The sequence below is a fragment of the Lissotriton vulgaris genome, chromosome 3_1 (genome assembly GCF_964263255.1).
Source record: "Lissotriton vulgaris chromosome 3_1, aLisVul1.2, whole genome shotgun sequence".
Taxonomy (NCBI): domain Eukaryota; kingdom Metazoa; phylum Chordata; class Amphibia; order Caudata; family Salamandridae; genus Lissotriton; species Lissotriton vulgaris.
In genome coordinates this window covers 1,639,701,232-1,639,713,490 of record NC_141689.1, presented here as the reverse complement: position 1 = coordinate 1,639,713,490, position 12,259 = coordinate 1,639,701,232, and the positions used below count along the sequence as shown (strand labels likewise).

Sequence of the window (12,259 nt, the reverse complement as noted above, 5' to 3'; positions counted from 1 at the left end):
AATGTGGCTGCATTTTCCTTGTACAGTTGTGTGATATAGGCTGCACATGTCTTTGAACAACTTTGAGAAGCCTCTACCAGGCCGAAACAAATCCGCCATTGGTAGAAAATATGAGCGAGCTTTTAACTAGAAGTATCCGAGTTACCATAAAGGTAACTTCATCAAATGCATATTTTCTGGGAAAAATCAATTACAACTGCGGCATTACAACGCAATGCCTTTACAACGCTGCCAATACAACGCAGGTTGCATTACAACGCATGCCATTACAATGCTGACCAGCACCTTCCCTGAGGTAAGTACCTGGCAGTGTTAGGATAGTAAATTACGTTGTAATGGTGCATGCGTTGTAATAGCATGTGTTGTAGTGCAGCTTGCTTTGTAAATACCGTGTGTAAAAGCATGTGTTGTGATAGTTTGCGTTGTAACGTCATACATCCATATTTTCCACTGCTAAATCTCTAGTTCAGTCTGATCGCCTCACTTTTTAAAGAGTACCTTGTCCCCCATTTCACACAGGTTCTCTCCCCAGTTTCTATCAAATGGGCTTGTTCCCCCTCTTTACACTGCATTCCTGCTTATTACAGGGCCCCTGTCTTTTTCTCCTGTCCGCTTAATTCCTTTCATCAAAAGCTTTGTGTCTTATTACCCCCACACTTGCCCCCGTGTGTTAATGGCTATCTTGTTTCACCCTTCTACTATTTATCATAGGGTTTGTGTCTTGTTATCACAGTGAGCCTTGCACCCGACACGCCCCTTTATAGGCGCTATCTCCTTTTGTCTGCTTTCACCCTTCCCCTTATACTGTTTCATAAATACACTATGCCTCTTCTCACCATGCGCACCCGGGCCCTCTCTCTTTCTGACCCTCCATACCAATTTTATTTTAACCTAAATCACAAAGGGGTGGTGCGCACTTTACATAGTGGAACAAGAAGCGAGAGAACAGAAGCCTGTGCCAGTATGTGATATTTTACCACGCCATGGATTCCCTCCTCGGACGTCACCTACCCAGTCGATCTTTAGACAGATTTCCTTTCGCCTCTCCTGTCGTCTCTTACCTCATCCTCCCTCTTCTCGCCTCCTCCTATCCCCCCTCCACTATGTATGTCTCTTCTCTCTCTCCTCTCCCATTATATTGCTATTTTTTTTACGTAATGTGTAATTGTTATCATTTTCTGTAACATTGTAGAACCTAATGTAAAGCGCTCTGATACCTTCGGGTCTAGCCAGCGCTATATAAAACTCTTTAAATAAAAAAATAAATGTCTCCCTCTCATTTTCTCTGTGCTTCATCTCTGTTTATCCTATTACCCCATGCCCCATCATCCTCTTTATCACAGGCTTTCTACCTCTGTTATATTCTGCCTCTTTAACTATCATACGCTCTGTGCCTCTCTTCTTCCGTCTGTCCCTAATTGTATCATTGACTGATATCTGCATTTTGCAAACACAATGTTAGGGGAACCAGCTGTTTCCTGCCCAATGTTAGCTTTGAGTCAAGTTTTCTTCAGAATGTTGTCCGGAATCAAATGTAAACGCTGACTTCTGTGTGCAGATTTACCATTTTGAAGAGTGCCTGGTGGCAAGTGGCTTTAAATGTTTTAATGTAATGGTTGGCTGAGTTTGGTTTTCACTTCTCTTTATTTATTACACAGGCCCAGAGCATCATTCCGATGCTGAAAGAAGAAGTTAAACCCATAATGGAACTTCTTTCATCTATGAAATCACACAGTGTGCCAGAAGAAATAGACGTAAGTCCTTTTTATGTCTGATGCATTTTAAAGAGAAAGCCTCTCACAACCTCAGCTGAAGTCAATCCCAGGGATTCAAAGCTGTCTTTTTTTCCACTGAAAAAAACCAAAGGTTAGAGTGACGTTATACGTGGGTGAAAATGTCACTTTCAACATAACTTTTTAAAGTTAAACACTGAAATTGACCGATTATAGTAAACTGAAGTAGTGCACCCTGAAGAAACTATAACTCGCGCCCCTGCTATGCAAAATGTTGTCATTAATGATGTTATTTCAGGTATCATCAGTCATGTTATCAGTTCTGTCATTGATGTCATGGGCAGGGCCAGCTTTAGGGCTGGTGACACCCAGTGCGACAATCTTTGATGCCCCCCCCCCAAATGCTTCTTTTCCATTAATTCACTCACTACCACGCTCTGCCAGTATCACTCATCTCCCTATAGGCCCTCTCTCGCATGCATTTCATCTGTAATATAGCGCTACACATACCAGTGTAGGGTGTCAGAGCTAGTTACATCACACACACATTATAGAGAGCCAATGATTCATACGTGTGCAAATCAGTCTATAGGAATTGTTACATAAGACAATCAGAATTGTTAGGTGTCGGAGTCACGTGTCACAGATACTGGTAGTCAGTATATTTTAAGAGCGTGTTTGGTCTGGAGGAGTACAAACTCACAATGTCAAAAGTATTGAGGTTCATCCAGTCTCCCATGTGTCTGAGATGTGAGGGGAAGAAGAGACTTTCATGCACACAGTCTGAAGCCGTGCAGCAATACAGCCATTCTGGCAGAAGATTTTGTCCTGTCTGGGAAGTGTATTATCATGGGATCTCCCCTTCAACCCGAAACGGTTCCTTCTACATAGCACTGACGGGATAGGTGGGTAACGGTACAAGCAACACTTTCCAGCCCTCACTATTGCTAAGCACAACATCGCCCAGCTGTGGAAGGGAGTGTCCCCTCAGACAATTGTTGGGAGGAAAAAGGCCATTTATAGATGCATGGTTGCAGAGATTGCGGCGTTCCAGGCCTGGGGCTGCCTCTTAGAAGCACAGGAAAATATGGTCCCTTTTGGGCGAATTATCAAGGCATAGACTTACCCTCCCTTCCGTATCCGGACCCCTGATAAGACTTGTTCCCCCATATTATTGATTATGAAAAGAAAGTGGTCCTAGATATAAGTTTTAGACGCGACTAGTGATGTAGATGTTATTACTTCATATTCAACAAAAGATCAGAATGAATCTGAATATACAAACACATGGAGATGTATTGCAAGCTTAAATCAATTCAAGAAATGCAATAAATGCAAGTAAATGCAAGTAACCCAACACAATAAATTCAACAAATGCTACTGCAGTTTATTTACAAATTCATAAAATCCGGCAAAGGGAAAAGTTGAAAGGAAAAGGAGTTGGTGCTCAAGTGAAGAAAAGTAAAGGGATAGATTTGAGGGTGATTGAGTGCAACAGAAGGATTATTTATACATTGCACAAGTAAAGCCTACCCATTTACAATCTATATACAATTTTATACAGGGGGACAGGGAAGGGCAGGTGTAGGCTATAAGGAAATGACGGGGGGGATCGTCGACGTTTCGACCCTGGCGCAATAGGGGGAAGTCACGACCTCTGCTGCGGGTCTTCTTCAGGACGGTAGTGGGGGCAGGGGACGGGGAAGCACCTGTAATAATAAGTATGAATATTTTACAATTTTTAGGGGGAGGTCAAATCTAAAATAATTAAAAAATGTGTTGGGTACATTACCAATTAAAAATTGGAACGGTGTCACGATCCCAGATCAGTTGGGCGGTACACCTATCAAAGGTAAAGACAGACCGGAAAAACTGTTAGCCCATCTCCAAAGGCACAGTCCTCCCAGATTTGTCAAAGGAGAGGTGATCAGCAAGGTTAAAACTCACCTCTGGCTAAGAATTTCAGCTCAGAATTGGGGTTCGGTCAAGAGACAGTATGTCCTCAATGGGCACTCGAATTCCTTCGTGCTGTGTAAGGAAAAATGGAGCCAATCAGACCCATAGTATGGTTAACCTCCCAGCGTGTAGGTATCATATATTTGAGAAAAACACTCACCCTAGTCAGATATCATGATGGACATTGTACCAGGTGACTGAAGGCGAATTATGATTCAAGTAAATCTGTATGGGAAAGAACCAGGTATGAAACCTATGTTGTAAATTCCCTACACTACACATGTAAAGAGACTCGACAGTAAAAGTTGCCATACAAATGATCGGCGATCAGCGAAGGGTTAAACTAGGGTGTATTAGATAGAATAATCTATATCAGGCCAGGTCTAACACCACCCGTCATGATTATCGCCAATGCAGGATGTATACTGCAACATACATATTCCTCCGATTCTGGTGTGAGAGTCAACCCGGTAATTTAATCAGAAATCAGTTACACCCGGTTAACAAATGGCCAGGGAGAGTTAAATCTACCGTGCAGGGGAGCGCTACTGTTGCTGAACAAACGCGCCAAACATGCCGAGATAGTGATTACCTTCGGTTTGGGGTTTTCGCTCCAAAATATACGGAGACAGGAGCAGCAGTTAGTTAGGTAGCTTGGAGAGTCCCGGCAGCTTCCGTGTCACGCGACCGGTTAGAACCACGTGGTCGGAGGCAGCCAATTGCAACTAAGTAGGCGTCGGACTCGAGTTTAGTCGAAATTAGTGAAGGACTAACGGATAGAGGACGCAAGGAAGTGTAAACAAGGAGCTAACTTGGGATATGGCGATGACATTTTGACAAGAGGTTGTTTAACACGCTGGGGATACCGTGTTAGTCGAAAAACAGACCGCAGGGTACAAATAGGCGGCCAAACATTATTCCACATGTTTAAAATTTAACAATTATTAATTATTTAGCATTTTGACAAGTCATTTAAATGTTAACTTTTCTTGACTATCCGAGGCAAAAATAATTCAACCAGTAGAATCTACAATAATGTACATAAAAGAAAACACACAAATTAGACAATCACAGACAACAATATATATCAATTACATTTACATAGGGATAAAGTGTTGTAGCTGATATTAACACCTATTAATGAAGAGTTGCCAATGTTAGTGGTACATGACATATGACAAACAGGCAGAAAAAGGGGAACCGCTACCCCAAGTGGAAGATGGTCATAGATTGAGAGGAGGTCAGCCAGTTGGTAACAGTGCCATTTGTCTCATGACTTCCTCCTGTTCATTCAAGCCCCTATTCACCGTATCAAAGAAATGCATCCATCTGCACTCACGGATGCTGATTGATTGTGCCAGATTTCCTCCCCTAGGATTGGGGTTGACTTTTTCAATAACACACCACTTAAGACTTTCCGGTGTGTGATTAAATCTGACGAAGTGATCAACTAATGGTGCCCCTTGCACTTTACACCGGACCCTGCTGCAGTGTTGCAGAATGCGGGTTTTCACCTTTTGAACAGTTTGCCCTATATACATAAAGCCACAGGGGCAAAAGATGGCATATATTACCCCCATGGTGTTACAATTGGTGTGGTTTCGCATGGTGTGAGTGTAGTCATTATATGTGCACTCCTTGACTTCCAAGGCCATATCACAAGCTTTACAGGATCCACATTTAAAATGACCCACAACAATAGGGAGATTCCATAATGTAGTCTGACTCACCACATTTTTCTTCTGCAGCATAGAATGTACAACAAAATCCCTGACGCTCTTTCCTTTACGGAAGGCATGCATAGGGGGGTCCGGCAAGCCTGTCTCTTCTGCTACCAGTTGCCAATGGTTGTTAATAATTCTTTTGATCTCCGTACTCTTGGTATTAAATGTGGTAACACATATCAGCCTCTCCTCTTCATTCACCTTCTTTATTTTTGGTTCTAACAGTACTTCTCTGTGACAGAACCATGCTCTTTTACGAGCCTTTTTCACCAGGCTTCTTGGGTAACCCCTCTCAACCAGTCGAGTCATCAAGATGGTAGATTCAGAAAAATAATCCACTTTACAACTACAATTTCTCCGCAATCTCAGGAACTGTCCGTAAGGGAGATTGTCCCTGAGATTGCGGGGATGATGACTGGAGTATCGCAACAGAGTATTTCTCTCTGTTGGTTTGCGAAATAAGGTGGTATGTAACACACCATGTTCTTCCTTAATGGTGATGTCTAAAAAGTTAATAGCTTGATTACTGCATTCCATTGTGAACTGGATGTTAGCATCTCTTCCGTTTAGCCAATTATAAAAAACAAGTAGATCGCTCTTCGAGCCCTTCCACACCAGCAGGACGTCATCGATGTAACGACGCCATAGACTGATATTACCTCTATGTGGGTTGTTCTCACAAAGGACCCAATTGTGTTCGAAATGATCCATATAGATCACTGCCAAATTTGGGGCAAAGCTGGCACCCATGGCTACGCCATTTATCTGCATGAAGTAATCTCCATCGAAGATGAAGAAATTACGTTTCATAGCGATCTCTAATAGGTCTACTATGAACTTGGTAGGGACTCTGTGTGGCCTAACCCTATCATCCAGTACCGTTGTTATCACCTCTAGGGCTGCATGTTGTGGGATGTTGGTATACAAGGAGGTGATATCCATAGTTACCAATAGTTCTTCACTGGGATTAAATCCTTTCTCATCTATCAACTTGATCACCTGCATGGTATCTCTAAGATAACAGGCTGTGTTCTCCGCAATGGGTTTGATAAAGACATCTATAAATTTACACAATGGCTCAAGAATTGAGCCACACCCAGACACTATAGGTCCGAGGGTGTATATTATTCAGATATACACCCTCGTGTACCCACGATCTATACCTTACCCAAGGTACACAAAAGGCTCCATAATACACCTGGGAGACCTATAGTGTCTGGGTGTGGCTCAATTCTTGAGCCATTGTGATCAAGTTGATAGATGAGAAAGGATTTAATCCCAGTGAAGAACTATTGGTAACTATGGATATCACCTCCTTGTATACCAACATCCCACAACATGCAGCCCTAGAGGTGATAACAACGGTACTGGATGATAGGGTTAGGCCACACAGAGTCCCTACCAAGTTCATAGTAGACCTATTAGAGATCGCTATGAAACGTAATTTCTTCATCTTCGATGGAGATTACTTCATGCAGATAAATGGCGTAGCCATGGGTGCCAGCTTTGCCCCAAATTTGGCAGTGATCTATATGGATCATTTCGAACACAATTGGGTCCTTTGTGAGAACAACCCACATAGAGGTAATATCAGACTATGGCGTCGTTACATCGATGACGTCCTGCTGGTGTGGAAGGGCTCGAAGAGCGATCTACTTGTTTTTTATAATTGGCTAAACGGAAGAGATGCTAACATCCAGTTCACAATGGAATGCAGTAATCAAGCTATTAACTTTTTAGACATCACCATTAAGGAAGAACATGGTGTGTTACATACCACCTTATTTCGCAAACCAACAGAGAGAAATACTCTGTTGCGATACTCCAGTCATCATCCCCGCAATCTCAGGGACAATCTCCCTTACGGACAGTTCCTGAGATTGCGGAGAAATTGTAGTTGTAAAGTGGATTATTTTTCTGAATCTACCATCTTGATGACTCGACTGGTTGAGAGGGGTTACCCAAGAAGCCTGGTGAAAAAGGCTCGTAAAAGAGCATGGTTCTGTCACAGAGAAGTACTGTTAGAACCAAAAATAAAGAAGGTGAATGAAGAGGAGAGGCTGATATGTGTTACCACATTTAATACCAAGAGTACGGAGATCAAAAGAATTATTAACAACCATTGGCACCTGGTAGCAGAAGAGACAGGCTTGCCGGACCCCCCTATGCATGCCTTCCGTAAAGGAAAGAGCGTCAGGGATTTTGTTGTACATTCTATGCTGCAGAAGAGAAATGTGGAGAGTCAGACTACATTATGGAATCTCCCTATTGTTGTGGGTCATTTTAAATGTGGATCCTGTAAAGCTTGTGATATGGCCTTGGAAGTCAAGGAGTGCACATATAATGACTACACTCACACCATGCGAAACCACACCAACTGTAACACCATGGGGGTAATATATGCCATCTTTTGCCCCTGTGGCTTTATGTATATAGGGCAAACTGTTCAAAAGGTGAAAACCCGCATTCTGCAACACTGCAGCAGGGTCCGGTGTAAAGTGCAAGGGGCACCATTAGTTGATCGCTTCGTCAGATTTAATCACACACCGGAAAGTCTTAAGTGGTGTGTTATTGAAAAAGTCAACCCCAATCCTAGGGGAGGAAATCTGGCACAATCAATCAGCATCCGTGAGTGCAGATGGATGCATTTCTTTGATACGGTGAATAGGGGCTTGAATGAACAGGAGGAAGTCATGAGACAAATGGCACTGTTACCAACTGGCTGACCTCCTCTCAATCTATGACCATCTTCCACTTGGGGTAGCGGTTCCCCTTTTTCTGCCTGTTTGTCATATGTCATGTACCACTAACATTGGCAACTCTTCATTAATAGGTGTTAATATCAGCTACAACACTTTATCCCTATGTAAATGTAATTGATATATATTGTTGTCTGTGATTGTCTAATTTGTGTGTTTTCTTTTATGTACATTATTGTAGATTCTACTGGTTGAATTATTTTTGCCTCGGATAGTCAAGAAAAGTTAACATTTAAATGACTTGTCAAAATGCTAAATAATTAATAATTGTTAAATTTTAAACATGTGGAATAATGTTTGGCCGCCTATTTGTACCCTGCGGTCTGTTTTTCGACTAACACGGTATCCCCAGCGTGTTAAACAACCTCTTGTCAAAATGTCATCGCCATATCCCAAGTTAGCTCCTTGTTTACACTTCCTTGCGTCCTCTATCCGTTAGTCCTTCACTAATTTCGACTAAACTCGAGTCCGACGCCTACTTAGTTGCAATTGGCTGCCTCCGACCACGTGGTTCTAACCGGTCGCGTGACACGGAAGCTGCCGGGACTCTCCAAGCTACCTAACTAACTGCTGCTCCTGTCTCCGTATATTTTGGAGCGAAAACCCCAAACCGAAGGTAATCACTATCTCGGCATGTTTGGCGCGTTTGTTCAGCAACAGTAGCGCTCCCCTGCACGGTAGATTTAACTCTCCCTGGCCATTTGTTAACCGGGTGTAACTGATTTCTGATTAAATTACCGGGTTGACTCTCACACCAGAATCGGAGGAATATGTATGTTGCAGTATACATCCTGCATTGGCGATAATCATGACTGGTGGTGTTAGACCTGGCCTGATATAGATTATTCTATCTAATACACCCTAGTTTAACCCTTCGCTGATCGCCGATCATTTGTATGGCAACTTTTACTGTCGAGTCTCTTTACATGTGTAGTGTAGGGAATTTACAACATAGGTTTCATACCTGGTTCTTTCCCATACAGATTTACTTGAATCATAATTCGCCTTCAGTCACCTGGTACAATGTCCATCATGATATCGGACTAGGGTGAGTGTTTTTCTCAAATATATGATACCTACACGCTGGGAGGTTAACCATACTATGGGTCTGATTGGCTCCATTTTTCCTTACACAGCACGAAGGAATTCGAGTGCCCATTGAGGACATACTGTCTCTTGACCGAACCCCAATTCTGAGCTGAAATTCTTAGCCAGAGGTGAGTTTTAACCTTGCTGATCACCTCTCCTTTGACAAATCTGGGAGGACTGTGCCTTTGGAGATGGGCTAACAGTTTTTCCGGTCTGTCTTTACCTTTGATAGGTGTACAGCCCAACTGATCTGGGATCGTGACACCGTTCCAATTTTTAATTGGTAATGTACCCAACACATTTTTTAATTATTTTAGATTTGACCTCCCCCTAAAAATTGTAAAATATTCATACTTATTATTACAGGTGCTTCCCCGTCCCCTGTCCCCACTACCGTCCTGAAGAAGACCCGCAGCAGAGGTCGTGACTTCCCCCTATTGCGCCAGGGTCGAAACGTCGACGATCCCCCCCGTCATTTCCTTAAAGCCTACACCTGCCCTTCCCTGTCCCTCTGTATAAAATTGTATATAGATTGTAAATGGGTAGGCTTTACTTGTGCAATGTATAAATAATCCTTCTGTTGCACTCAATCACCCTCAAAACTATCCCTTTACTTTTCTTCACTTGAGCACCAACTCCTTTTCCTTTCAACTTTTCCCTTTGCTGGATTTTATGAATTTGTAAATAAACTGCAGTAGCATTTGTTGAATTTATTGTGTTGGGTTACTTGCATTTACTTGCATTTATTGCATTTCTTGAATTGATTTAAGCTTGCAATACATCTCCATGTGTTTGTATATTCAGATTCATTCTGATCTTTTGTTGAATATGAAGTAATAACATCTACATCACTAGTCGCGTCTAAAACTTATATCTAGGACCACTTTCTTTTCATAATTACTGTTACCCAGGTCCTATTGATTATTTGGGTCTACCCCATTGTTTTCAATGACCCCCATATTATTGGCCACCGAGCAACCCGACCTACAGAATGATACCGTTTGTACTTGCATTCAATCAGACTATCTAAGACTTATGGGATCAAGGAGCCCGATTCACAGAACTAACTTAAGACAAAATCCTAAACTTACTGTGGAGTAGTGTGTCTCACTGGTTAGAAGCGGCAGACCCTGAGGCAGGAGTCGGCCCGGGACCAAGGTTCAATTCCTGATGTGGCAGGGTCTTGGGCCAATGTCCGTGGACTCGATAATTCTCGCCTAGGTGCCTACGCTAACCATGGGTCCCACTCTGCAACTCTGGGCAATAGCTTGCTTAATGTCCACAACGCCCCCAGCAGCGCGGGGATGCCTGGCTTCACCTTGGGGGTGCTCTCTCACAGGGAAAGCCAGGATGGGTTCCCCAGCGGTATACAGCGCCAGTACGTCACGTAACGAGGTAACAGTGCGCTTTACAAGTATACATACATTACACTACCGCGAATCGGGCCCTGAGTCTATCTGTGCCATGTTTCCGTTGTTGTACCTGCAGGTTACGAGGGGTTACAATTTCACGTCTATAGTGATACTCCTGATTTATTTTGCCTTCAAATTGTATACATAGGGCCACGGCCCATAATGTACCATGACAAGTCAATAAAATATGTTGTTAAAAAAAAGTACAGAGGTGGTTAGCTTTACTAATAAGAATGTATTTCTATCCAAATTAACTTTTTTTAGCAAACATTTTAATAATGAAAGACTGGGGAAAAACATATTGTTTCAACGTATACCATGCAGTTTGCATGCACCTCTTGGATAACAGTTCATAGGTCACTTTGCTGTATTAGGGTTTTAACTTATGAACTACAAGTAACTAAAGGATCTGCGACAAAAGCAATAACCTATGTAGCCATCCACATAATATTACGGTTCTGTGATTTGCGTGGTACATGTTCTTTGTAGCAGGCACCTTAACCCTCTGTGTTACTTTCACATGAGTGGAAACTGCCGCTAGATAAACCCCAAATTTATCTCCAGCAGGGCGTATTAATCAGCAGAGTTATTGAGACATTTTCATTGTTGCCTGAAAACGTCTGGACACACAAGGAAATCTCCACTGGGTTAAATCCCTATTATTTCTAAACACATCACCCCGAGGATAGCACCAGGTGCAGCCGCACCTGTCGCATTGCCCTAGAGCAGGCCCTGGTCATGGGTGATGTAAAATGTAAGGGTATATGCGGTGCATGGCGAGGGCAAAAGCTCCAGATCTGGGAATGCTTAAAAATATCATAATTTCCTTGGGTCATGTTTTTTAGACCAGAGAAAAAATGATTTCCTGGGGGCTGCTGCACTCCTTTCACCCCACCATAACTCTAAAAATATCATGCTGGTAGTGCCTCTGCCCAGATGCTCGGTCCATCACAACCCCCTTTTGTACCGCTTTTGACCGCCATAAGTGTGGCAGGGTATGCTCATACGTGAGTCCCTTGCTCACTTTGCCACTGAATTCAAGCAAGCCGGGCTGAAGACGGCTGGAATGCCAGAAACCGGTCCTAGAAAGATTGTTTCCGGTCCAGGGAAGACATGGCTTGGCAGTTCGGGCTGGACTGTTCCCATGAGGCACAGGGTCAGACTGATTTGCATATAGCCATGTCTGAACTGGGGTGGCAGAGTGGGCTAAAGAACGGTGATGGATTAAACCCAGATCTTTTGACTGGGTGTGAGTGTTTGATTGATTCAGATGCTCCATCCATCACCACCCCCCTTTTGTACCTGCCCAGATTTCGGCACCACCATAAACCAGAATATATGTTTATTAACCCATGAAGGGCATTATGGGGCACTCCTTGCCAGGAGCAATACAATTTAAATCAGTGGCTCTGGATCCAAATTTCTGGAGACTGCCGTCCTGGCCGCTGCACCAAACCTCTTTATAGTTAATATTTTGCCGCATTACCAATTATATATAATTACTAATTTGCAATATACAAATTAAAGTCTGCATTGCAATAAATGTAATAAAAACAAAACATTGTTAAAACGAAAACCAGCAGAAA

The 12,259-nt window shown here is 42.8% G+C and overlaps 1 protein-coding gene across 1 annotated transcript in view; it reads left to right on the top strand.

Moving 5' to 3' along the window:
• Nucleotides 1-12,259, top strand: part of C9orf72 (C9orf72-SMCR8 complex subunit) — a 332,168-nt gene that overhangs the window by 76,218 nt on the left and 243,691 nt on the right. Inside the window, exon 3 of the mRNA XM_086962131.1 lies at nt 1,659-1,754. Coding sequence (XP_086818257.1) covers nt 1,659-1,754 — 96 coding nt within the window. The remainder of the gene's footprint in view (nt 1-1,658; nt 1,755-12,259) is intronic.